Source organism: Pongo pygmaeus, chromosome 13, assembly GCF_028885625.2.
Source record: "Pongo pygmaeus isolate AG05252 chromosome 13, NHGRI_mPonPyg2-v2.0_pri, whole genome shotgun sequence".
Taxonomy (NCBI): domain Eukaryota; kingdom Metazoa; phylum Chordata; class Mammalia; order Primates; family Hominidae; genus Pongo; species Pongo pygmaeus.
In genome coordinates this window covers 82,394,399-82,416,762 of record NC_072386.2, presented here as the reverse complement: position 1 = coordinate 82,416,762, position 22,364 = coordinate 82,394,399, and the positions used below count along the sequence as shown (strand labels likewise).

Sequence of the window (22,364 nt, the reverse complement as noted above, 5' to 3'; positions counted from 1 at the left end):
CCTTCAGTGGAGTTAATCTGTCTCTTCCTATAGTTCCATCAGTTTTTTTTCCTCACATACACATTAAGGATTGTTTTGTTTTCTTGGAGAGTTGACACCTTTGTTTTATGTAATGCCCCCCTTTATCTTTGATAACTTTTCTTCCTCCAAATTCTGCTTTCTTTAAAATTAATATAGCTTCCCACTTTCTTTGATTATTGGTAGCAAGCTGTATCTTTTCTTCATCCATTTACTTTAAATCTGTGTATCTTTATAGTTAAAATGGGTTTCTTGTATCTAGCATAAAGTTGCATGTTGTTTTTGATCCACTCTGAGTCTGTCTTAATTGGTATATTTAGATCAGTAACATAGAAAATGATTATGTAGGTGGAGTAATATCGTGTCATATTTATGTTACTATTATCTATTCTTTGCCCTTGTTCTTTTTTCCAATTTTTGCTTTCCACTCTTTTCTGCCTTCTCTGGTTTTAATTGAGCATTTTACATGATTCCACTTTTTTCCCTTCCTTAGCATATCAAGGATATTTTTTGTTTTTAATTTTTTTTTTAATTTTTAAAAATAGAGACAGAGCTTCACCATGTTACAAAGGCTGGTCTTGGACTTCTGAGCTCAAGCGATCCATCCACCTTGGTCTCCCAAAGTGCTGGGATTACGGGCGTGAGCCACCGTGCCCAGCCAGTTAAGTTTTTAAACTTTTTTAGTGATTGCCCTGTAGTTTGCAATATATATTTACCAGTAGTCCAAGTCTACTTTCTTTCTTTTCTTTCTCTGTCTGTGTCTCTCTCTCGCTTCCTTTCTACCTTTTTTTTCCTCTGAGATGGAGTCTCGCTCTGTTGCCCAGGCTGGAGTGCAGTGGCGTGGTCTCAGCGCACTGCAACCTCCGCCACCCGAGTTCAAGCAGTTCTTCCACTTCAGCCTCCCCAGTAGCTGGAACTACACGATGTGTGCCACCACGCCCAGCTATTTCTTGTATTTTTGTAGAGATGGGGTTTCACCATGTTGGCCAGGCTGGTCTTGAACTCTCAACCTCAGGTGATCCACCTGCCTTGGCCTCCCAAAGTGCTGGGATTACAGGCATGACACCGCGCCTGGCCTCTCCCTTTCTTCCCTTTTCCCTCCCCTCCCCTCCCCTTTGTGTTTTCTTACAAAAAACAAAAAACTCCCCCCCCACCAAGCCTACTTCGAAATAATACTATATTGCTTTAGGGGTAGTGCCACGTACTTTATGACGATAAAATTTAGTTGGCCCTCTGTATCCGTGGGTTTTACGTCTGTGGATTCAACCAAACACAGATTGAAAATATCCAGAAAAACATCATTGTGCCTATACTATAAACATGTACATTATTGTCATTTTTTTCTAAATGATGCATTGTAACGATTTACATAACTTTTGTATTTGGCATTATTAGTAATCTGGAGATGATTTTAAAGTATATGGGACGGGATGTGCCTAGGTTAGATGCAAATACTACACCATTTTATATAAGGGACTTGGGCATCCATGGAGTTTGGTGTTGAAGGGGGTCCTGGAACCAGTCCCCCATAGATACAGAGGGTTAGCTGTATTCCTGATTCTCTTTCCAGTCTGGTTGTATCATCATTGCTGCCATTCGTGTGTGTGTGTATGTGTGTGTTGTGTGTGTGTGTTGTGTGTGTGTGTGTGTGTGTGTGTGTGTGTGTGTGTGTGTGTACACATTGTTACTCAATTAAGAAAAACAGGCCAGGCCAGTATGCTGTGGCTCATGCCTATCCCAGCATTTTGGAAGGCCTAAGTGGGAGGATCACTTGAGCCCAGGAGTTCGAGACCAGTCTGGGCAATGTAGTGAGACCCCATCTCTATGAAAAATAAAAATGGCTAGGCATGATGGTGCATTCTTGTAGTCCCAGCTACTTGTGAGGTTGAGGCGGGAGGACCGCTTGAGTCTTGGGAGGTTGAGGTTGCAGTGAGCCATAATCGCACCACTGCACTCCAGCCTGGGCTACAGAGTGAGACCCTGTCTAAAAAAAAAATAAATAAATAAACAAAAGTTTTTATATTATATTTTTTATTATATATTTTTATTATAATTGTATATTATATGTTGTTATATTATTTTCACTTATTTCTTCTTTAATGTTTTTCCTTTATATAGATCTGAGCTTCTGACCTATATTTTCCTTTTTTTTTTTTTTTTTTTTTTTTAAAGAGGGAGTTTTGCTCTGTCACCCAGCCTGGAGTGCAGTGATGCGATGTCAGCTCACTGCAGCCTGCGCCTCCTGGGTTCAAGCAATTCTCCTGCCTCAGCCTCCCAAGTAGCTAGGATTACGGGCGCTTGCCACCACACCCAGCTAAATTTTCCTTCTTTCTAAAGATCTTCTTTTTAACATTTCTTACAAGGCAGGTCTGCTTGGTGACACATTCCATCACTTTTTGTTTGTCTGAGAAAGGCTTTTATTTCTCCTTCCCTTTGAAGTAATTCTGCAGGATATAAAACTGTAAGTTAGTAGTTTTTTTCCTCTCAACACTTTAAATAGTTTCCTCTACTATCTTCTTGTTTTGCATGGTTTCTGAGGAGAAACCTCATGTAATTCTTTATTCCTCTGTGGTAAGGTGGTTTCTTTCAAGATGTTTTTCTTTTTCTTTCCTTTTTTTTTTTTGAAGACAGTCTTGTTCTGTCACCTGGCTGGAATGCAGTGGCCTGATTTCAGCTTACTGCAACCTCTGCCTCCCTGGTTCAAGCAGTTCTCCTGCCTCAGCCTCCCGAGTAGCTGGGATTACTGGTTAATTTTTGTATTTTTAGTAGAAATGGGGTTTCACCTTGTTGGCCAGGTTGATCTCAAACTCCTGACCTCAAGTGATCCACCCACCTCGGCCTCCCAAAGTGCTGGGATTACAGGTGTGGGCCACCATGCCTGGTGAAGATTTTTTTTTTCTTTACCTTTGATTTTCTACAGTTTGAATATGATACTCTTTGGTGTAGTTTTTTTCTGGCATTTATTTGGCTTGGCATTCTCTGAGCTTCCTGGATTTGTGGTTTGGTGTCTGGCATTAATTTCTGGGAAATCTCAGTCTTGGCCGGGTATGGTGGCACATGCCTGTAATCCCAGCACTTTGGGAGGCTGAGGCGGGCGAATCACGAGGTCAGGAGTTCAAGACCAGCCTGACCAACATGGTGAAACCCTGTCTTTACTAAAAATACAAAAATTAGCTGGGCGTGGTGGCACATGCCTGTAGTCCCAGCTACTTGGGAGGCTGAGGCAGGAGAATCGCTTGAACCTGGGAGGCAGAGGTTGCAGTGAGCCAAGACGGCGCCACTGCCCTCCAGCCTGGGTGACAGAACGAGACTCCATCTCAAAAAAAAAAATCTCAGTCTTTGCTTTACATTGCTTCTATTCCTTTCTTCCTTTACCTACTTGCATTTCCATAATGTGTAAGTTATGCCTTTTGTACTTGTCCCATAGTTCTTGGATATTCCGGGGATTTTCTCTCTGCTTTTCAGTTTTGGAAGTTTTATTAACATGCCATTAAACTCAGAGGTTCTTTGGTTAGTCTTGTCCAGTCTACTAATAAGCCTGTCTCTGAAAGGCATTCTTTGCTTCTGTTAAAGTGTTTATCTGTAGCTTTTTTTGATTGTTAGAAGTTCCATCTCTGTATATATTGTCCATCTATTCTTTCATGTTGTCTGTATTACTCGTTAGAGATTTAGCATATTAATCATAGTTCATTTAAATTCCTGGTCTGGGTGGAATTAACAGATGTAGTTGGTAATTCCCTGCTTAGTTGAGTCTGGTTCTGATGCTTGTTTTCTCTGTTAATACTGCTTTTTGCATTTCAATAAGCCTGTGATTTCCTGTTGAAAGGTGCAGATGATGTCTGGGTAACAGGAGCTGTGGTAATAGGTCTTTAGCAAGGTAGTGGTAAGGTATACTGGGGAGGGGAAGCAGTCTGTAGGCCTATGATTGCCTGTCAGTCTTTTCATGAGGCTTGTACCCCTGGGTTGTGACCTTTGCTTGTACTTCTCAGTTTCCCCACCCCCACCCCTTGTGGGACAGGATGGCTTGATCAACTTCTCCAGCTTGTAGAGGAAAAATTCAGGAAAGTGTAGGGGTCCTCTTAAGAGAGCCCCCAACCCCTGGAGTTTTTGTCAGACCTGCCCATGCTGATCCTCTAGCAATGTCGGTTGCAGTTTAGGATTTCTTACCATGGCCCTGGTTCCTGTGTGGAGGTTTCTGATCTAGTAAGTTGTGACTCTATCTCCGCCTGCCTCTCCAGTTTTGGGAACAGTTGTTTGTCTTGTGACCTCAATTCTCTGACTAGTCTAAGAAGTTTTTGATTTTTTAAGTTTGTTTAGCTTTTTATGGACAAATTAACTTGCAAGCTTTTTAAATGCCAGAATCTCTTTTTATTTTTTAGTTTTCAGGAGCTGCTTTCCCTTTTCATAGCCTCTTGTTCCCATTCTGTTTTTTTTTTTTTTTTTTGAGACGGAGTCTCGCTCTGTCGCCTAGGCTGGAGTGCAGTGGTGCGATCTCGGCTCACTGCAAGCTCCGCCTCCCGGGTTCACGCCATTCTCCTGCCTCAGCCTCCCAAGTAGCTGGGACTACAGGTGCCCGCCACTACGCCCGGCTACTTTTTTTTGTATTTTCTAGTAGAGACGGGGTTTCACCGTGTTAGCCAGGACGGTCTCGGTCTCCTGACATCATGATCTGCCTGTCTCGGCCTCCCAAAGTGCTGGGATTACAGGCGTGAGCCACAGCGCCCGGCCCCCATTCTGTTTTTATAATATCTTCAGTTTCTTTGGAGATGCCAATTCTTTATAATCATTTTAGATCTCAGATCATTTCAGGGATATTGGTGGTGGTCACTTCCATTTTTCTCAATTCTTTGATGATGAATGGTTTACCTTTTCTTTTCTTTTTTTTTGAGATGGAGTCTTGCTCTGTCGCCCAGGCTGGAGTGCAGTGGCACGATCTCGGCTCACTGCAAGCTCCACCTCCCGGGTTCACACCATTCTCCTGCCTCAGCCTCCCGAGTAGCTGGGACTACAGGTGACCACCACCACGCCTGGCTAATTTTTTTGTATTTTTAGTAGAGACAGGGTTTCACCATGTTATTAGCCAGGATGATCTCGATCTCCTGACCTCGTGATCCGCCCGCCTCGGCCTCCCAAAGTGCTGGGATTACAGGTGTGAGCCACCGCGCCCGGCCCCTTTTCTTGAGTGATAAATAGCAAGATTCTGTTTCTTCTAAATGGGAGTGTTGACTTTGGAGACATAGGGGGATGTTTGGCATTTGAGGCACCCTTTCCTGGAACCCAGCACTGAGTACATCCAGTGTGGGGTTGTGTGTAGGTTGGGGATTGAAAAGGGTTCTTGACAAGGGTGCGATTCCAGCAGATCTTGAAAGACTTTTTACTTTTCTTTTTTTTCATTTCTTACCTCCTTCCATCCTTGTCTACTCTAAGCCCAGACATGCTCCAGGGATGCTTCAGGTAGACTTGCTCCTGCTTCCTGTCTGTGTCTTGTCTTCACTATTTGAGGCCATCACATACTTAATTCTTCACCCATTAGCCATTATCAAGCCTCTGTCCACGTCTCAGTGCGTATGAACGTGCTGGGTGAAGTGCGTAGAGCGGTTCTTGGCAGTCAGGCCCATCTCCCAGTTTTAGTCTCCAAGGTAGTACAGTAAACTTTTGTTTGATTTCAGATTGTCTTAAATGTATTGAGACTTTTATTATTATTATTATTATTATTATTATTATTATTATGTTGAGATGGAGTCTTGCTCTGGGCTGGAGTGCAGTGGCGTGATATTGGCTCACTGCAACCTCTGCCTCTTGGGTTCAAGCGATTCTCCTGCCTTAGCCAGAATTACAGGTGCCCACCACTATGCCCGGCTTTTTTTTTTTTTTTTTTACCCCCTGTATTTTTGGCAGAGACAATGTTTCACCGTGTTGGCCAGGTTGGTCTTGAAATCCTGACCTCAAGTCATCCACCAGCCTTGGTCTCTCCCAGAGTGCTGGGATTACAGGTGTGAGCCACCATGCTCCGCCTGAGACCTGTATGATTCAGAAATATGTATCTGAGTGAGTATTTCCATGTGAACTTGGAAAACTATTTTGGCATTCTTTTAGTATTCTTTAAATGTCAACTAAGGTTGGTTGTTCAGCTCTTCCGTATTCCTTTTGATTTCTTTTTTTAATTTTTCTATTATTTTGATTGGCATATTCATGATGTATCTTTCTGATTTTCCTATCCACTTGTTATATCAACAGCTGAGAGAAGAGAGTTGTATAATTAAGTATAATTATGGATATGTCTTTGTCTTTAATTCTGTCAGTTTTGTTTCATGTGTTTCATTACTGTGTAATTGGGTTCATATGCATTTAAGATTATTATGGCTTTTTAATTAATTCACTTTTAGAATTTGGAATTGTCCTTTGATTTGTGGTAATATTGTTTGTCTTGAAGCTAGTCTGTTTGGCTTTTCCCTTTACAGTCTTAATTGGTACAATTAGACTGTTTCTATTTAGTTTAATTATCAATGTGTTGCAAGTGGAAGGTATTTTTTGCTGGATATAGTATTTTAAGTCCGTAGGTTAGTTGGTTTGCTGTTTTTTTTTTTTTGACGGAGTTTTGCTCTTGTTGCCCAAGCTGGAGTGCAGTGACACAATCTCAGCTTGCTGCAACCTCCACCTCCTGGGTTCAAGCGATTCTCCTGCCTCAGCCTCCCGAGTAGCTGGGATTACAGGTGTGCGCCACCACACCCGGCTAATTTTTTGTATTTTTAGTAGAAACAGGGTTTCACCATGTTAGCCGGGCTGGTCTTGAACTCCTGACCTCATGTGATCTGCCCTCCTCGGTCTCCCAAAGTGCTGGGATTACAGGCGTGAGCCACTGCGCCGGCCCGGCTTCCTTATTTTTTAGCACCTTAAAGATTTATTCCACTGTCTTCAGGCTTACATTGTTTCTGACATCAATTTTGGGGCCAGTTTTATTTTTGTTTTCCTATATTTAATGTATCTTCTGTTCTTTAGCTATTTAAAAAAACTTATTTGTATCAATGGTTTTTAGAAATTTGATGAAGAATTGCCTTGGTGTGGTTTCCTTTGTTTTTGATCTTACTTTGGCTTTGTTGAGCTTGTTAGCTCTGTGGTTATACACTTTTTATCACATCTGGACAACTTTGTATCATTATATTTTCCCCTCATTCCTCTCTCTGCTCTTTGTCTTTGATTCCACTTTCCTATGTGTTAGGCCAGTTGATATTGTCCTAAAGGTCACTGAGGTTGTGCTCATTGCTTTCTTCCAGGTTTTTCTTTGTGTGCTATTTTGAGTAGTTTGTATTGCTTTGTGTTAAGGTCACTGCTCTTTGTATCTCACATTCAGTGAATTTTTAATTTCAGATTATGTATTTTTCACTAATTTCATTTTTCTTTGTATTTTCCATTTTGTATTTTAAGTATTTTTATTTTCCTTTAAATATTTTAACATATTTATTAATGTTATCAATGTCCTTGCCTGCTAAATACTTTATTTCATTCATAGTCTACTTGCTTACGGAGTTACAATCTGCTACTTTTTTTTGTGTCTAATAATTTTTGTTGGTGTTGAACATTTGAAACCTTGTGTTGTTGAGTGTTGGGACTTTGTTGATGCCCATTGGAGAGTGTTGGAGTCTATTTTGGCAAGCAGGTGCTGAGCTTTTGTTCCAGGCTTCCTCACATTTCCTAGTTAGGGCCATCTTTTGCCATTTTTATTGATTGCCCCAAGTGTTTAAGAGGTGGCAATGGAATCTGAACAGCTGTCCCTTTGTGACTTCTCAGAATTATGTGCAGATTTGTGTTAGCCAGACTTAAGACATCCTCCCCCAAATGCAGACTTTTCAAGCTTCCCTTCTGAGTAGATCCCTTCTTGCCCATATGTACATGTAGTCCACAAATTCCAGCCAGCCCACCCTTCCCAACTCCAGACTGAGTCACAACATGGTAAAACGGTGGTGTTCTTGGTTCCGCCTTCATACACCATTGCCCAAAAATTGCTTCCAGGAATGAGGTCAGGGCCTGTGCAGGGTTCTCGTGTGTGTTTTCTGCTCCTAGGTCCCACATACCTGTGCTGCCTATCGGCCAGCATCTGAAACCAGGTGTTTCATATATTTCATCCTGTTTTTCAGTTGTTTATGACAGTAAGACAGTTCTGTACCATTTAGGACTTTATGGCTAGGATTGTCACTTAGTCTTGTTTTGGTCTTTTTTTTTTTTTTTTGGAGACAGTGTCTCACTCTGTTGCCCAGGCTGGAGTGCAGTAGTGCAATCTTGGCTCACTGCAACCTCCGCCTCCTGGGTTTAAGCGATCCTCCCACCTCAGCCTCCCAAGTAGCTGGGATTACAGGCATATGCCACCATGCCTGGCTAATTTTTGTGTTTTTAGGAGAGACAGGGTTTCACCATCTTGGCCGGGCTGGTCTCGAACTCCTGACTTCAAGGAATCCACCTGACTTGGCCTCCCAAAGTATTGGGATTATGGGCGTGAGCCACTGTGCCCAGTTAGGTTTTTTTGTTTGTTTTTGTTTTTTGAGAAAAGGTCTTGCTCTGTCACCCAGACTGGACCGCAGTGGCACAAACACAGCTCACTGCAACCTCTACTTCCTGGGCTCAAGCACTGCCCTCACCTCAGCCTCCTGAGTGGCTGAGACCACAGGTGCACACCACTACACCTGGCTTGTTATTTTTTTGTAGAGACAAGGTCTTGCTATGTTACCCAGGCTGGTCTCGAACTCCTGGCCTCAGCCACCCTCCTGCCTTAGCCTCCCAGGGTGCTGGGATTACAGGGATGAGCCTCCACACCAGGCTGACACTTAGTTTTTCTTGTAGTTCTTGTCCATGCAATTCTGGTTTTGTGCTTTTATGGCTGATTTGAGGGGGTAGAGAACTGTTGTCTCTGCTGTTTTGTCTTTCAAGAATCTCTTGTGTGTATCTCCTTTTTAGAAGTTCAGTAAACAAATGGCTTTCTTACATGTTTGCTGGTAATGGTGTGTTTTCTTTTCATGTTCTGTATAGCAGTTTTTCAGAAGTTAAGATTTCCTGCATTCTGAGGTATTCTTTTATCTGGTTTTCATTGACTGTATACGCATCTCTCTTACAGGCCATGCTGGAGTATCTGCCAACATGATGAAGAAGAGGACATCCCACAAGTAAGCAGTTCTGAAACTGGTTCTAGATAGTGTTTTGTGACCTTTTGTTACGCAGCATACAAGGTCACCTAGGTAAGGCCCCCTCCCCTGTGATCGAGGGCTTCCTATCTCACAGGAGATGTAGTGTGCGATGAGGAATAGTATGTAGTCATCTTCTCTGTCTCTTCCCTTCCCCTTGGCCTGGCTGAAGTGTGCCAGGTCTACCCTTCAGCCTTTAAAAGCCTTTGGGAACTGGGCCAATGGAAGGAAAACTGTTATGGTAAGTGTGGCAGGTGCATTGTGAACCTCTCCCTCTTCTCTCCTTGGAATGCCTGTGTGAGCCTTGCATGCAGGCTTCCTCTCCTGGTCTTGGTCCACTGTTTGACAAGGAGCTCCTTTTGGGCAGAGACCATGTCTTAAGCTGGGACGGCCTGCCTAGCATGGTGTCACATGCTCACTGTTTTATAGCATTTTTAAATGAAGGAAAAGCTTATGAATTTAGGGGAAGCATATCCATGTTAAAAGATAGTGCAATAGCCATGTACTTAAACCAACAGTGTGTTCTCAATCCTAAATTCTGTAGATACCAGCTTACAGAAGCCACTTTTTTCCCTAATTTTTTTTTGTGTGTGACATAGTTACTTCCAAAAAAGAAAATTAAGATTCTATTGTTTTCAATTATAATATTCACTTTTACTTTATTATATCTAATAGATTTCACAACTATCTATCCTATACTGATAACTATGCCACTTCAAAATGGAAATGTCACTTGAACAATCTGTTCTGATTGTGAGACTCTTCTTAGTCATAGATTATTAAATATGGAGAAGACACTCCTTGACCATCATGTGAGGCACTCTTAAAAACATTTTTTTCCCCAAAATATTTATATTGAAAGTGTATGCCCCTTAGCCACCACACTGTAATAGCTGAAGAGGATGTGAGGCCTCTTGGCTCTCAAGGAAGGGCTGGATGAATGCCCTTCAGTAATTCTTAGTGATTGGGCCAAACAAAAGTCTCCAAAATGTGTACGTGATACATAATACAAATATTTGTAATATTTAGCTTAAGAAACTACCTGGAAAGTAAAAATGTGAAGGTAAGCTACATAAGTTCTTGTTTCTCTGAGGTTTAATAGTTTCTCAAATTTTATCCGTGTGCTCATCATCTTCATGGTTTTGCCATATCCAGTGATATGTTTCTGCTCATTATCATGTCATTCCTATAATGGTAAGCTGTGTCTTGCCACAAATAAAACATAACAATAAAAACAAGTGTAAGCCATAAATATTAGGTAATGATGAAAAACTTAAATACAGTGGGGACAAAGGCAAGTTAAACCTTAACTTTGCAAGACCAGAACAGTTCATTCAAAATAGATTTTGCAAATTAAGTTAAAGGCTTATAGAATATTAATGTGCATTCTAATCATTTTTCCGTGTTTTCTAATCATCTATGATTAAAAGTTCATTTACTTAGGATTTCAGATATTAATAGGTTTGAGCTCTTGGGCATGTTATTATAATGCGTTTTGTGCAAAAAGATTCCATCTGCCTCATCCTAATAAGCAATACTGTTCATTAATTCGTAGGTTTGATTCCCTAAAGCATAAGAAACGAAACACCTAAAGTTCATATACATAGTAACTGAAAAAATCTCTCATCCTGTATGTTCCACATTTGGGGACCTTGATTTAGTGCTTTCACAAGCATACATAGTTGTCTTGAAGACTGGAAGCCTTGAGCATATTACTGTCTAGCAAAAGGGAGAAATGGAAAGGAAAAGTTGTGAGTCCCATTTGCCTATTCTCAATGTGAATCTGAAGATGGGTAGAAGGAAAGGCTGAAACAGAAGTTTCCACATTCACGAATGATGATTATTAATGTTTTTCACATGGAGTGAGCAGGGATAGCTGCATGGAGCTTTGAAGAGGCTGCTTGGTGGGGAGGCAGGCTCTCCCAGGTGCTGGTTTTGGAGTTAGGAAGCCTGATGGAGCTTGGCTGTTAGGCCTGTGGAAGTTCCTTAATGTATCTAAGGTTGGCTTAATCCTGTCTGAAATCAAGGTATTGGACTAGAACAATGAGGTTTGCAGCTTTTTAGCATAGATTCCTTTCTAAAATGCAATTTTTATGGAAATCAAATATAAAAAAACACAGAACTGTAGCATCCCTCTCCCCTTCACTTTTTCCACTTCTGACTCAACGGGAGTTGTAAGGAATAAGGGCCACCTGGCTTGACACTGGGGCTCAATGACCGTGGCCTTCCTTCTGTCTCTTCCCAAGTCAGTATGGGGGGCCTGAGAAAGAAGCTCTGGTTGCTTGAGGGAAAAGTCACAGAACTGCACTGAGTGAGCAACAGCACCTGTCCCTGAGGGTGTTAGGAAGGTTCAAGGAGTCTGGTGTGAAGTACTGAGACCACACAGGAAACATTATATAGCTGGGTTTTTGTTTTTTAAGAGAATAGAAGCAAGCTTGTTTTTTTCCTATAGGCTAAGCACCTTGTGGTGTTTTGGGTGAAACTGGTGGATACACCTTTCTGGGCTGTCCATGATTTGGGACAAACATTTGCATTAAAAGTACATCTTTTTTTTTTTTTTTCGTTTTTTTTTTGAAATGGAGTCTTGTTCTGTTGCTCAGGTTGGAGTGCAGTGGTGCAATCTTGGTTCACTGCAACCTCCACCTCCTGGGTTCATCTGGTTCTCCTGCCTCAGCTTCCTAAGTAGCTGAGACCACAGGCGTGCCACAGCACGCCCAGCTAATTTTTGTATTTTTAGTATAGACAGGGTTTCACTGTGTTGGCTAGGCCGGTCTCGAACTCCTGACCTCAAGTGATCCACCTACCTCAGCCTCCCAAAGTGCTGGGATTATAGGCGTGAGCCACCGTGCCCAGCCTAAAAGTACATCTTGGAGGGAAAATATAGTTGGGGGAGTGTCTAAGAGAAGTTTATTTCTAGTGGTTCTTCGTTTCAGTTTTCAAATGTAAATTCCCTCCCCCCTCCTGCAATTTGAGTAGGGAATAGATTTCCATTCCATGCTACTGTTGAAAGGGGTGATTGGGTTTTGGTATATTTTTCACTAACTTAGAAAGTGGACTAGACTCTACTGAACACTAAATAGAGGTATTTCCAGGGATTTCTTTCCTCCCATTTTATAAGACACAAATACTAGTCACTGACAAAAGTGTCGTTGTACTCCTCCTTGTCCCTGGTGTGTTCTCAAGTAGTTTTCATGATAGCCCTGTCAAGTAGGAACTGTGACCCCTTACTGCAGATGAGGAAACTGATGCGTGGAGGGATTAAGTAACTTGTCCAAGGTCATCCAGCTAGTAGGTGATTGAGCTAGGACTCAAATAGGACAGTCTGATTCTAGAGCCCATGTTATTAAGTACCACGCCATATTTACTGAACTTCAGGTTTTGTTTTCTCTTTTCAGAGATTGGTTATTTCAGTCGTGGACATGAAGTCTAGGTAACTATTGGTGCGGGCATCTGTGTGCACCATGGTGTATACAGTCTTAAGTTGGTCAGAACATTGAATGCTTTTTAATCACCTTGCAGTAAGTCATTCATGCCAGCAATGAGAATAGCACTTGGAGGCCCTAAAGCTGTTTGAATGTTTGCCATGGACGTCTCTGGTATTCCCATAGTGCACAGTGTGTAGACAAAGTAGTGAAAGGAAACATGCTAATGTGTGGATGGAGAACTGACTTTTTTAGGGTCTATCTTGTTTTATTGTTGACATTTTAATCTGGGGAGTGACAGTACTTGGCATGGAACTTTTATTGAATAACAATTACCAGCAAAGCAGGTTTTTTTTCTCTTTCTGGTTTGCATCTTGCAAAAAGACAGTTATTTTGATTTAACCAGTCTTTTCTTCTAAAATCTACTGTAGCCCAGAGTAGGAGAACTGCTTTATTACAATACCAAATAGACCAAGAGTATCAGTAATTAATCCTTAGAACCTAGTATACAGTGTATGACAGGCATTTACTGGTAGGTGGTAGAATTGTGATTGTTGAAAATTTAACATGTATGATGTCTGTAAATGTTGGCTACCAAGATTAGTATTTAAATGCTGGTTAGGAATAGGAGTTAATTCAAGCCATTAAGGGAGTCTAGGTAAAAAGATGAAAGGTCTTTTTCCTTTCCTTTCCCTTTCCCTTTCCTTTCCTTTTTAAAAATTTTTTTTTATTTTCCCAATAAGCCTTTTGCACTCCTAAAAAGGTTTTTCAACACATGACTTCAGCACAAAGTGATGGTACTTTCAGAACTTCTTTGAAGTATTGAGAAGAGTACATAATGTCTCCTACGATCTCAGTTTACTTTTTTGGGAACATGAACACATAGTGTTTGTTCTGTATCAGTGCCACCCAAGGTATGGTTCGTGGATTGGCTGCAGCATCAATTCAGCACTTGGGAGCTTATAGGAATTCTTTTGTTCCTCTTCGTGCTGCTGAATCCAAGAGGATTTGGGGGCTGGTCTGGGGAATCTCATTAGAGGATCTTCAGATGATTCACATGCATGCTGAAGTTTGAGAAGCAGTGGCCTTAAATCATTGTTGGAATGGTATCTTTTTTTTTTTTTTGAGACGGAGTTTTGCTCTTGTTGCCCAGACTGGAGTGCAGTCGGCTCACCACAACCTCCGCTTCCCGGGTTCAAGCGATTCTTCCGCCTCAGCCTTCCGAGTAGCTGGGATTACAGGCATGCGCCACCACGCCCGACTGATTTTGTGTTTTTAGTAGAGACGGGGTTTCTGCATGTTGGTCAGGCTGGTCTCAAACTCCTGACCTCAGGTGATCCATCCGCCTTGGCCTCCCAAAGTGCTGGGATTATAGGCGGGAGCCACCGCGCCCGCCCTGGAATGGTATCTTAAGCACATCGGAGAACTAAGTTAAATTGTGGTTGGAAATTAGTACACAAAATTATGGCAATGAAAGGTCGTTGCAATGCTGTGTAATTGTTCACCATTTACTCACATTCAAACTACAAGAAAAGTTTTTTTTAGCCATTACACAGATACCAGTTTATCCCTAATGATGCTAAATACCTTTCGATCATTTTATTTTTTTTTCTGGAATTGTTTCAAGAAATAGCTTCTGGAGTTATGAAACAAGAAAAGAGGTTATAGATGTTTAATTCTGGCTGCATTTCAAGATGTCCTAGGTTGAATGAAGTATGTAAAACAAATTGGTATTTGTTTTACAGTATTGCTCTGTGAGGGGATGTTAGTAACTGGTAAGTGAGAGTAAGAATATTTTAGACTCTTTCCCAAGAAAATATAAGAGATTGAAGGGCTTTTAAGAATACATATATTCAGAGAGTATTTAAATAAAAATCACTATATTCAAAGAACCTTCATTTTAAATCACATTTAAGTTGCTAATCACTTTTCTCTATTTGGGATATTCTTAGACTGAATGATCCAGATATGACCAAAGGGTGTTTGGTCATTTTATTCCCTTTCTAGTAATTCCTAGTAGTTTGCTTTTATATACACTATTTCAACTCATGTAAGTAAGCTTTAGCTTTTGTTATGAATAGTGTTTTTTTTATTTTTTAGAACTCGAAATAGGTGATTAGAAATTAAAATTTCTTTTAGGAACTTGTTCAATATATAAATAACTTTACTGTGGGAAATTTTAAATATACATAAAAATATAGAGTAGTGTATCATAAATCTTGGCATTCTTCACCTAGCTTCAATAATCTACATCAAACATCAGATATTCTTAGTGTATCTAAACCTGTCTTAAGTAGGTACTAGTTGGAAGAACTGAAATTTATTAATAGCTTCCATATTTCAGTGCTCTTACTAGTGAGCACAGTCTAGGTTTGTTTAAATACTCTTCCTTGTGAACTTTGGCTGCTGAGCAGCTTGTGCATTGAAGCCCCATAACTGGAAAGCTGGACTCCTGATTTTAAAATTAGTATATTATTCTAATTACTTGTTTTTTGCCTTCAGCCTTGAGGGGAAAATTACCGTTGTTTCCTTTGCCTTTAAACAAATTGGACATAAATAGTATCTATAACAGATATTCCTTAATCTTTCTTTTGGAAACAATAAAATTACATTCTGAAAGAAGAATTGCTCTTGAATCACAAAAAGGCAATAGAAATAAATGTAGGAATTGCCATCCTTAAAATATGCAAATCTGTTTTTATATATAATTTCTTGCTAAGTTAGTATACGCATTGCATTAATGTAGCAGTAATTAAAAACTGTGTTCTGCCAGGCGTGGTGGCTCACACCTGTAATCCCAACACTTCAGGAGGCCAAGGCTGGCGGATGACCTGAGGTTGGGAGTTTGAGACCAGCCTGATCAACATGATGTCTCTACTAAAAATACAAAATTAGCCAGGTGTGGTGGCACATGCCTGTAATCCCAGCTACTCAGGAGGCTGAGGCAGGAGAATCGCTTGAACCTGGGAGACAGAGGTTGTGGTGAGCTGAGATCACACCATTGCACTTCAACCTGGGCAACAAGAGTGAAACTCCGTCTCAGAAAAAACAGTTGCGTTTTATGTGGCTGCAAAAGTGAAATACTTAAGTTGTAGAAAATTTTTGAAAACATAGGTAAACAGAGAAGAAGAAAACTTATTTACAATGTCATCACCCAGAGATTGTTAATAATTTAATGTATATTTTAAAAAACTTTTTCCTATGTACCTGTAAGGATTGTGTATAAAAATTTTTCATGTCATATTTTTTACACTTGTGGGTTTTTAAAATAAAAAAGTTTTTAAGACTGGGTACAGTGGTTCACACTTCTAATTCCCAGCACTTTGGGAGGCCAAGGTGGGAGGTTTGCTTGAGCCCAGGAGTTTGAGACCAGGCTGGGCAACATAGAGAGACCCTGTCTGTACAAAAAATTAAAAATTAGCTGGGCATGGTGGCAGGCACCCCTACGTAGTTCCAGCTGCTTGGGAGGCTATAAAGGAAGAGGATTGCTTGAGCCCAGGGGTTTGAGGACAATTTGGGCAACAAAGCAAGACCCCAGTTCTTTAAATTCTTTTTCATGATTTTTAATACATATATTGTTCATCATAGAGCTAACGCTCTGAGCTTTTAAATTAATGGGGCCTATTGTTAAACATTTTATTTGTTTAGTTTCCCGTATTTGCAATATCTTTGTGCACATCCATTATTATTTTCTTTTGATAAATTTGTAGATGAGGACTCACGGAACAATGGAAACTCCAAATGGTAAGGCTTTGGACAGATACTGCCAAACTAATGACTAGAAAGGTTTTATTCACTTTATACACAGATAGAAAATAGTACTTCATCATAATTTGTACTAAAATTATGACGAAATTATCAAAATTCTAAGTTTTGTTACTGTTAATATAAAAAGGTCATCCTGCTGGCAGACCAGAACACTAAGAAATTTCTAGATCTCAAGCAGATAGGAACAAGTTTATATCAAGACTCCACTGAGGAACTCTGGTGCCAACAAGTAAATAAACTAGATTTAGAATACTGCCAGAATCAGAGATAGTAAGGGCTGGACAATAGAATGGCTTAAGTACAGTTACCAAATATTAAAAGGGTAAGAAAATTGATTGTGCAGAATTGGCATTGGAACAGAAGATGCTCAGCTTACCTCCTCTTGACTTAAAAGATACCTGTCACTTCTTAACCTCTGTGCAGCTACCAGGGTCGTGGCTTCTGTCATCAGAACCTGCATTTACTGCTCAGAGGCCAGAGAGTCTGACTTGAGCTGAAGACATACACTGTATCTACAAATGCCACTTCATCTTGACTTGCATCTACAAATACGAACACCAAGAATCATGAGGCATCTTAGAGCACTAAACGCATAAAAGACAGTCACTAGTCAAAACAGAAGAACAAGCCAGGAATCATCATGTGTGTGTAGAAAACAGAGGAGACTTGATCCTAAAGAGTTCCTAGAAGAATCAGGAAAAAATGAAACTTATCTTCAGATATCAGAAAGCATGTTCATTAAAAAGAAGAACCATTCGAGATATGACAAAGACATTAAAAATATTATGCAAGATATTCAACAGGCTGAAAGTAGAGTTTACTTAATTCACTAACAATTGAGCTAAAAATTTCTTCAAGATGAAAAGTATGACAGGGCAGTTGAATCATGGAGAATTGATCTAGAAGTGCTAGCTTTGTCTGATGACATTTCAAAAGCGGGTGGAGGAGGAGAATAATCCAGACCACAAATGGGTGATAATTTTGCTTTTCTCTCTTTAGATTGACCAACTTCTTGTGAGGGATAATTAAAAACACATGTCACAAGTCTTTGTGACATTTTAGAATCTAGGAACAAAGAAAATTCTGAAACACCTTGAAGACCCAGCACTTTGGGAGACTGAGGTGGGGCGGATCACTTGAGGCCAGGAGTTTGAGCCAGCCTGACCAACATGGCAAAACCCTGTCTCTACTAAAAATGCAAAAATTAGCCGGGTGTGGTGGTGCACACCTGTAATCCCAGCTACTAGGGAGGCTGAGGCACGAGAATCATGTGAACCTGGGAGGTGGAGGTTGCAGTGAGTTGAGATCACACCACTATACTCCAGCCTGGGTGACTGAGTGAGACTCCCTCAAAAAATAATAATAAATAAAATAAAACACCTTGAAGAGAAAATTGCCCCTCAGAGGAACAAGGATCAGATTGGCTTCTATTGTCTGTAATTCTAGATGATAAAATGAAAGTTTTTTTTTTCTCTCAAAGTACTGAGGGGAAAAAGACTTTGAACCTGATTGTATACATAGGCAATTCAGGGATAAGGGCAAGATAATAATTTGAGGCTTGCAAAAATCTAGCAAGTTTGTATTTCTGAACTTTACCTGAAAGAATTACCAGAGGATATATCTAGAAAGACAGAATATACATGAGAAAAAAATGTGAAAATACTATGCAAAAAGCAACCAAAAAACCTTTCTTGTTTCTAAATTAAAAAGTTACTAAGATAGTAGCAAAATGAAAAATACCAATTTGTAACAAAAGTCTACATTTCAGCAATGCAGTAGAATTAGCCAGGTAAGGTTTTAAGTTTTTCTTTTACTAAGGATTTTTTCTTGTTTGGTTTTAGTGTTGCTTTGGTTGGGGGATGAAAAGTATAGGTTTTGATTAATCATAGATTTTAATAGAAAAATGAAAGTTTAGGTATAGTATATGGAAAGTTAAAGATAATTGCTGGAAGGCTAGAAACAAGGTACATCATTTGCATTAGAAGCTTTATTTAGTGAAAAGAAACTTCAATCATTCTAGTGGCACAGATGAAGGAAGAGAGGAAAGTGAGGAAATGAAAAGACAGGTAGACAACACAGAACAAAATGTTAAGTATGAGACTCGTAGTATCATTTACCACAGCAAAAGCTAACTCTTAATAAGAAGATGAGGAAATAAAATCAGTTCAAAAGGGAGGAATATGCATTCTCAGAATTAAAGGACCCCAGGTCCTGTTTGAGGAGGACTCTTGGCCAGATACAAGCCCCTTGTGTAATGCTCAAGAGGGAGGAGACCTTATTTGCTACTTGGAGGTGTCTAGTATGAAAACTGCTTATTCTGAAATGTGATTCTAGCCATTATCAGGAGCAACTGCAGATAATTCCCATTTACAGAGGAATGCTGCTAACAGGTGTAGGAGGGAGCAGCGAAAACGAAAAATTCTGCTGTCATAGGTCACGTTTATGTTGGTTTTCTTGAAAATCAAGGGTAGAAAGTTTCATGCCTCTAGAGAGAGAGAGAAACACATGGGGAGGGAAGCGGGGAAGATTTATATTAAGGAATTGGCTAATGCAGTTGGGACTGAACAAGTTCAAAATCTATAGGGTAGGTAAGCCATCTAGAGACCCAGGGAAGAGTTGAAGCTGCAGCACAAACAGCCAGTCTGGAGGCAGAATTCCTTCCTCCTCTTGGGAGGCCAGTTTTTTTCTTGGATGAGGTCCACCTACATTGAGGGTAGTCTGCTGTGCTCATGGTCTGCGATCCAAATGTTCATTCCAGCTAAAAAATGCTTTCACAGAGACATCTAGAGTAGTGTTTGACCACATATCTGACTACTGTGGTGTAACCAAATTGACACACGAAGTTAAGCACCATATGGGTGAAGATGCTGTATTTGCTTATAATTTTGTTAGTAATCATGGAATGTCTGTGTAAATTACAAAATGGGACACATGACTGAATTCTATCCTTAGTGAGGTTTGGGAACTAACCTTAGCCTTTGCACTAAATATGAAGAAAGCCTGATCCTGTACAGGGAGTAACTCATTGGATCTTTGGCTTAGAAATCAAAAGAAGATACGTAACTGGTTGTCAGTTTAAGAAAACAAGTATTGCTACAAAGGATTCTTGTATTCTAAAGTGGAAATGTAATCTCCTTCACCAGCTGTTTTCCCATAGAGGCCAATTGGATGTTACTGTATATTCCTAGAAATTATGCAGATGTCTAGAAATCAACTTTCTTCTACCTCTGAGTAGTAAAGTTACAGACTTTTTGTTTATTTTTATGTTATATATATATATTGGTTCCTTACTGTGAACAATACTGAATTTAGCTCTTTGTCATCTCCTGTCTCTCTACAATCCTAATTTTAATTCTTTTTTGATCTAAGTTTATAAGACACTCACTATACTTATTCTGCTTTACATATTCTTTCCTCCTGTTTTTGAGAGTTGTGTTAAATTTGAAATATCAGAACAGATAACGGTTACACACTATTGTCTCTCCTTGCCGCCCTTTGTTCTACAGTTAAATGTATTCATTGCTTTCTCTCAGTGCAGTACTGAACCTTCTCTGTGAATTCCTTGATTATCTGAAGCTCATGGTCATGTAACTTTATAAGGACAGTATCCCCTGCCTTCTGACATGTTCGTTACAGTTTTGTTTGAGGCCTTTATACTTGAAGGTCAGTGTACATTCTTGACTGATGAACAAATCCTTGGCTCACATTTTCTTTTCCTTGAGAACCTTAAGTTTATTACTCTGTTGCCTTCTGGCATAGAGTATTGCTGTCAAATTCTGAGTCTATCCCTTACACATGATTTGGTCCTTTTGTGTAAATGCCCAAAGGGTGTTATTTTCTTTAAAATTCATTTATTTGACTTGGATATGCCTTAGCGCCAGTCACTGTGGGTTTTCCCATGGGGTGCATTAGTACATTCAAGTGTTTTGTTTCAGGAACATTTTCTTCAATTACGATTTTTAGTACTCTCTTCTGTGAACTTTGATTTTAGTTTTTAGGTTCTTCTGTTATACAGAAGTTGGAATATTTGTTACCATCTCTTAATTCTTTTTACTTTTGTCCCCGTCTGTCCCCTTTTCATCATCCACTTTCCTCACACACTCCCGTGGTGTCTGTTTCTTCTCATGTTCTTCTAGTCTTAATTTCTGAAAAAAAATTTCAAATTATTGATTCTTTAGTTTGTCTGGTAGTTCTCACATCTTCTCTTGTCTAGCGACCTCATTTCTTATCTTTTCTGTTTCTGATATATGTTCTTACGTTAGGGTTCTCCAGGGAAATAGAAGCGTTGGGAAATAGATAAAATATGAAGGAGATTTATTATGAGGAAATTGGTTTATGCTATTTTGAAGACTGAGAAGTCCCATGGAGTGCTGTCTGTAAGCCAAGCCTTGGGAAAGCTGGAAGTGGAATTCATTCTGCAGGTCTAGAACCAGGGGACCCAGTGGTGTCAGTTCCAGTCCAAGGGCAGGAGAAGACTGATGTCCTAGCTCAGGCAGGCCAGCAGGAAGAAAAAGGGGTAAATTCCTCCCTCCTCTACCTTTTTTCTATTCAAGCCCTTGACAGAATGGATTATGGCCACCCACATTGGTGATGGCATCTTCTTTGTTCTGTCTGCTGATTGAGATGCACAGACATACCCATGAACAGTGTTTAATCTGGGCACTCTGTGGCACAGTTAAGTTGACACATAAAATTAATGATCACAGTTTCTATTTCATGGTTTCTGTCATTTGCTCAGTGTTAGATAGTAGTTTTCATCTACTTAATGAGCCTGTTTTTGAGGCCTGCTCCTGCCTGTCAGAACATCTGTCACATAGTTAGTCTTTTTCCTCCTCAAGATACTTTCGTATGTTGTCCAACCATGATGCTTCCAGACCCGTGTAAATGAGAGGATTCCAAGAAGGCTTTCCTAGCTTAAGACCTCTCTGGGTAGCCACCTCTGTCATACTTTCTGAGACCTGCCACCCTCATTTCTGCCTGAATCCTGCTTTCCTCACCCTGTGGTCCTGTCCTGGTCAGTAAGGATTGTGTACTCAGAAGGGCTTTGTCTTTCTGGAAGGAAGGTTTGCTGGGTTTTTGCACAGTCCCAAGGGGCTTAGGCAGACCTGGGTTTTCTGGCCTTACAGTCTTCCACTTAACCCTGTGAATCTCCTTCCCAGTCTCCTTGGTTAGGTTCAGACCCCCTTGCTTAGTTTTTCACCCCCAGGGGAGAAGCTTCCCTTCTGCGGCGAGTACTCCTTATTGTCTCTTATGGCCTGTTCCCGTCTGACTTAGCTAAATTTATGTTACCAGTCTAGAGTAAATTATTTCTATTTAGAAAATATATAATTTTAGTTTTAACTATTACAACCTACAATAAATTGTTTGTTTAAAACTTGTTTGTGTTATATGTCAGATATTAATCACTTTTATTCATGGTGTACGAAATGAGAGCTTTATACCCATAAAACTGTGGGAAGGGAATTCCTTTCGGCTCTTTTTGTTCTTGGCATATATCAGCATCTGTTATCTTGGTTTTGGCCTTCAGCTTGCATCCAAGAAGCCAGGGTTTCAAGGTGAAATGAAGATTTTTCCTGATTTCAAGAGCCAGGTGTATTATTTATAAACCTTCTATGTAGATTTTTCAATTGCTAATAATAAACCAGAAAAAAAGTAGTTTGATGTTTCAATAATTTTTAATATTACATTGTTATAAACTTCAGTTTTAAGATTATATGTTTTCTAGACAAGTAATGTTTCTATAGTGCATTGATATAAGCTAGTCTGGACTTCAGTTTAAGAGAAAATTGTCTAGTTTATTTTTATTAGTTAAGCCTGTACAGGCAGAATTATTTGGGCAGGGGAATGGGTGAAATTGAATAGTTACACATTTCTTTTTAACTTGAAGTAGATATTATATAAAGCTATATACCTGTGTGATTATTGATAACATGTATTTCATGAATCAGTCCTTCTTTAATTAACTTGGATAATTTTGAGTTGA

General features: G+C 39.9%; 1 protein-coding gene across 14 annotated transcripts in view; it reads left to right on the top strand.

The window, feature by feature from the left end:
- Positions 1-22,364, top strand: part of SPIN1 (spindlin 1) — an 89,025-nt gene that overhangs the window by 50,979 nt on the left and 15,682 nt on the right. For all 14 annotated transcript variants that reach the window (XM_054500782.2, XM_054500777.2, XM_063649676.1 and 11 more), the window contains one exon: positions 9,125-9,173. In XM_054500782.2, the coding sequence (XP_054356757.1) occupies positions 9,125-9,173 (49 nt within the window). The remainder of the gene's footprint in view (positions 1-9,124; positions 9,174-22,364) is intronic.